Genomic DNA, 4201 nt, shown 5'->3' on the forward strand with positions numbered 1-4201 from the left:
GGATTACAGGCTTGAGCCACCGCGCCCGGCCTTAAAATACAAAAATTAGCTGGGCACAGTGGTGTGTGCTGTAGTGCCAGCTACTTGGGAGGCTGAGACAGGAGAATTGACTGAACCCAGGAGGCGGAGGTGGCAGTGAGCCAAGATCTCGCCACTGCACTGTACTCCAGCCTGGGCAACAGAACGAGACTCCGTCTCAAAAAAAAAAAAAAAAAAAAAAAAAAAAAAAAAAAGGTGTTTGAGGGGCAGGAGGATTGAGAGTCCAGGGTAGGCTGGGCTGGGGTCTTGGTAGTCTTGGGAAGAAGGCTGCTCTGAATTGTCTGGTTTCATGAGATTAATGAGGTGGGCAGTGGCAACAGAAGTCACCAGGGAGGGCCTATTCTGTGCAAACTGAGATTAGCCACCTCCATCTCTAGGTCTGGGGTTGCTGGGTAAGACTGGGACAGGCCACATAAACTCTGCAACCAGAGAAGTGGCAGGGATTTGGCCACTCTTCTGAGCAGTACACCTCTAATTTGCCTGGCCTGCTGCTGCAGGGACGTGCGCTGGAACAAGGGCACCATCCTCAAGGCCTCTGTGGATTACATCCGGAGGATGCAGAAGGACCTGCAGAAGTCCAGGGAGCTGGAGAACCACTCTCGCCGCCTGGAGATGACCAACAAGCAACTCTGGCTCCGTATCCAGGTCTGGTTCTGAACTTGGACTTCTTTGGTAACTCTGACCCTTAACCTGGCTCCTGGCCCCAGGGGGGCACTACTTAGACTTCTGAAGTTGGAGACACAGGAACGATGCCCATTAGGAAGGAGGATGTATCAAGTTAGGATGTTTTGCTTTGGTAACAAACAATCCTCAGCATCTTTAAGCAACATGTATCAGCTGGAGGTTCTGTTCTGTGAGACCCTCATTCTGGGACCCAGGCTGCTGGGACCTAGCTCTCTGATGGCACATCTAGAGCTGGTTCTTAAAGCCATTGTTACTCTTAAGGTGCCACATGTCACTTCTGTTCAATGGGCTTGGCCAATGCAAGCACACTCTGTGAGTACTCTAACCTCAAGAGGCAGGAAAATGCAAACCTATTATGTACCTGGAAGGTAGAGAGCTGGAATCATTTGGTGGGTGGCACTAGGAATCTCCACAGGGCCAACCTAAAGAACAAGGAGCTTGGCAGAGTCAGCCCTACCAGCTGGAACTGAGAGTTCTAGTCCGGGCTCTGTGTTGAGGCCCTCTTGTCCTCTTTAGAACTGAGACTGGCCCTTTACACAAAGGGCGATTGGACTGCACCTTGTTTCTCTTTCTTATGGTAGATGATACAATTTACATTAAAATCTAGCACACACAGGCACACTCAAAGTGAAAAATCAAAGTTTCATGAAGGAACGCTCCACTCATCCTTAATAGATGCAATGCATTCTAATAATTTCTATTCTAGTCTAGTCTAGACAAGTCAATTTCAATTTAAAAAACAGAAAGTTGGTCAAGACTCACTACAGTGGTTTTACAACCCACTAATGAGTTACCACTTGTAGTCTGAAAAAACACTGGTCTAGACTCTAGAGCTACCTGATGCTTTCTTCCAGCGGAAAGACTTTGAGTCTTGGGTGCTGTAGGGCAGGGGCAAGTGATGTGACAGAGGCCCGGGGAGGGGTCCTGGTGGCTGGTACCCATGGGTGTGTTCCCCAGCCTTCTGTCTGCTCCCTTGCAGGAGCTGGAGATGCAGGCTCGAGTGCACGGCCTCCCTACCACCTCCCCGTCCGGCATGAACATGGCTGAGCTGGCCCAGCAGGTGGTGAAGCAGGAGCTGCCTAGCGAAGAGGGCCCAGGGGAGGCCCTGATGCTGGGGGCTGAGGTCCCTGACCCTGAGCCACTGCCAGCTCTGCCCCCACAAGCCCCACTGCCCCTGCCCACCCAGCCACCATCCCCATTCCATCACCTGGACTTCAGCCACAGCCTGAGCTTTGGGGGCAGGGAGGACGAGGGTCCCCCGGGCTACCCTGAACCCCTGGCGCCAGAGCATGGTTCCCCATTCCCCAGCCTGTCCAAGAAGGATCTGGACCTCATGCTCCTGGATGATTCACTGCTACCGCTGGCCTCTGATCCACTTCTGTCCACCATGTCCCCCGAGGCCTCCAAGGCCAGCAGCCGCCGAAGCAGCTTCAGCATGGAGGAGGGCGATGTGCTGTGACCCTGGCTGCCCCTGTGCCAGGGAACAGGGGCCGGCCTGGGGGCTGGGAGGGCTGGGGGCACCACCCTCCCACCCTTCAGGCTGCACTGTGTGTGAAGTAGCCACCTGCCCTGCCTCCCTCCTCCCCGTTGGCCCCTGTTTGGACTTAGTGCCTGTCTGGCAACCTGTGGGGTCAGGAGAAGCACCCCCAGGGCAGCCCTCTTGACTGGCCCAGTGGGAAGAGGCCTTCAGCCCCTCTCCCAGAGATGGAATCGTGGGGCAGTGAGGGGCAGGGTGTTCTAGAGGTGAGAAGAGGGCCTGGTGGAGACGCCCTGTCTTCTGAGCCCGACCCCTCATTACCGGTGAAGGACATGCTGGAGGGTCGGGGAGACTCCTTATCTGAGGCAACTGGTCCTGGGGGTGCCCAGGCCTGCCTTTCTGGGACTCAGATGGCAGGAGGTCCGCCCCGCAGCCTGGTCCTCGTCCCTCCCACAGGTGGGCACCCCCCACTTTGGTGCTAACAGCTCTCCACCAGGTGGTGTGAGCGCGGGGGCTGCCAGAAGCGGGAGGGGTCACTGCCGGAAGAGCAGCTGCCCTCCGACCCCCCACTTTGTGCCTTTAGTAAACACTGTGCTTTGTACCTTCTGGTCCTGTCTCTTTGGAGTGGGTCTAGGGCTGACAGCGAATGGGAGGATTCAACCCTGTGGGTCCCCTCCAGAGTGCGGATGCTGCCTGGAGGGGGTCGGGGTGGGGGGTACAGGGAAGAGGGAACACGCTTGTCACCTGGTGTCCCCACGCCTCAGCCTTGCCCGGGGAAGCCGAGGGGTTTGGGTGCTGATGGGGGCACGGTCCCTCCTCACGACCACGAGGTGGCGCTGCGGCCACGCCGGTCCCACGCCTCCAGCGGCGGCCCGAGCGAGACCAGTTGATGTGGCGAGCGGGTTGCTCACAAACCAAGTCTGCCGCCCTTAGCTGCTTATTTGGGGCACCCTGGGCCCGGGGTGGGGGCATGCTTCTTCTGTCCCACCCCTGTTCTGGGGGTGACCTCCCCAGGTGGGCGGTCACCCGGTTCGAGAAGCTGTAGCTGAGCGCTCTGGAGGCGGCGCTCGCCCTCTGTCTGCCAGACGGGCTTCCTGGTAACTGAGGGGCTGCGTCCTGCTAGGGCTTTGGGGAAAGGGACCCCCATGAGCTAGACAGGGAGGAGACGGGAGCCCAGGACGCTGCGTGGGTTACGGGCCCGGGTCCCCCCGCCCCGCTCTGGCTCTGGCAGCGAGGCCTGGGCGAGGCCTTTCCTCCGGGCTGCAGTGCTCCGGCCTCTGCTTGGAGACGTTGGTGTTTATACCTCGCCCAGGAAGGGGACATGCGCTGGGAACAGTCAGGGGTCGAGTGGCGGCTGCTCGAGCCCCGGTGCCTGGCGGGAACGGGGAGAGGGCTTTTCGGGCTTCATCCAGTTCCCCTCCGCTCTCCATGGCCGCTTCAGGCAGAGACCAAAATGGCTCCCCGTCATCGCCCTGAGAGGCTGAAGGAGCCTAATAAAAAATTTAAAAAAAAAAAAAAAAAAATCCCAGGATGAAAATGGCTAAGAGGGCAATTTCCTCTATGCAGAACGGGAGATCAAATCAACGTTGAGCAATTAACGTGCGAGGGGAGAGAAGGAAAATGGGCCGGGCGGCTGGGCGCTGATGGTGGCCGGGCTGGCGGAGGCTGCAGGATTAATCTCAAGGTCAGATGGAGCCAGGGATGACCTTGTGGAACCAGCCGGGTCGCTGGCGCCTCCTAGTTCCAGGTTCCACCCCACTGCCTGGGACTTCCCCATGCCCTGGAAACCCCTCTGAGCCCCGTCTGGGTCAAGCCCTGAAGTCTGGGAGACACCTGATGATCTAGGCTTGGGCTGCCTTGGCCGGGGGTTGGGGAGGGTGGGTGAAGGCTCCGGGAAGTCCCAAGGCCAGTCCTTCAGGCCCCTGAGAAATCTCTCCCGACCCTACCGGCTCTTCCACTTCATCCCGGGGATTCACCTAGTGGAGTGGAGGGCTGCCCACC

The 4201-nt window shown here is 58.1% G+C and overlaps 1 protein-coding gene across 6 annotated transcripts in view; it reads left to right on the forward strand.

Annotated features, from left to right (window-relative positions):
* Positions 1-2801, forward strand: part of TFEB (transcription factor EB) — a 53616-nt gene extending 50815 nt beyond the window's left edge. For all 6 annotated transcript variants that reach the window (XM_017878271.1, XM_017878277.1, XM_017878273.1 and 3 more), the window contains 2 exons: positions 537-684; positions 1703-2801. In XM_017878271.1, the coding sequence (XP_017733760.1) occupies positions 537-684; positions 1703-2182 (628 nt within the window). In that variant the 3' untranslated portion in view covers positions 2183-2801. The remainder of the gene's footprint in view (positions 1-536; positions 685-1702) is intronic.
* The last annotated feature ends 1400 nt before the right edge of the window (positions 2802-4201 follow it).

This window comes from Rhinopithecus bieti, unplaced genomic scaffold, assembly GCF_001698545.2.
Source record: "Rhinopithecus bieti isolate Rb0 unplaced genomic scaffold, ASM169854v2 scaffold_9981, whole genome shotgun sequence".
NCBI classification, from domain to species: Eukaryota; Metazoa; Chordata; class Mammalia; order Primates; family Cercopithecidae; genus Rhinopithecus; species Rhinopithecus bieti.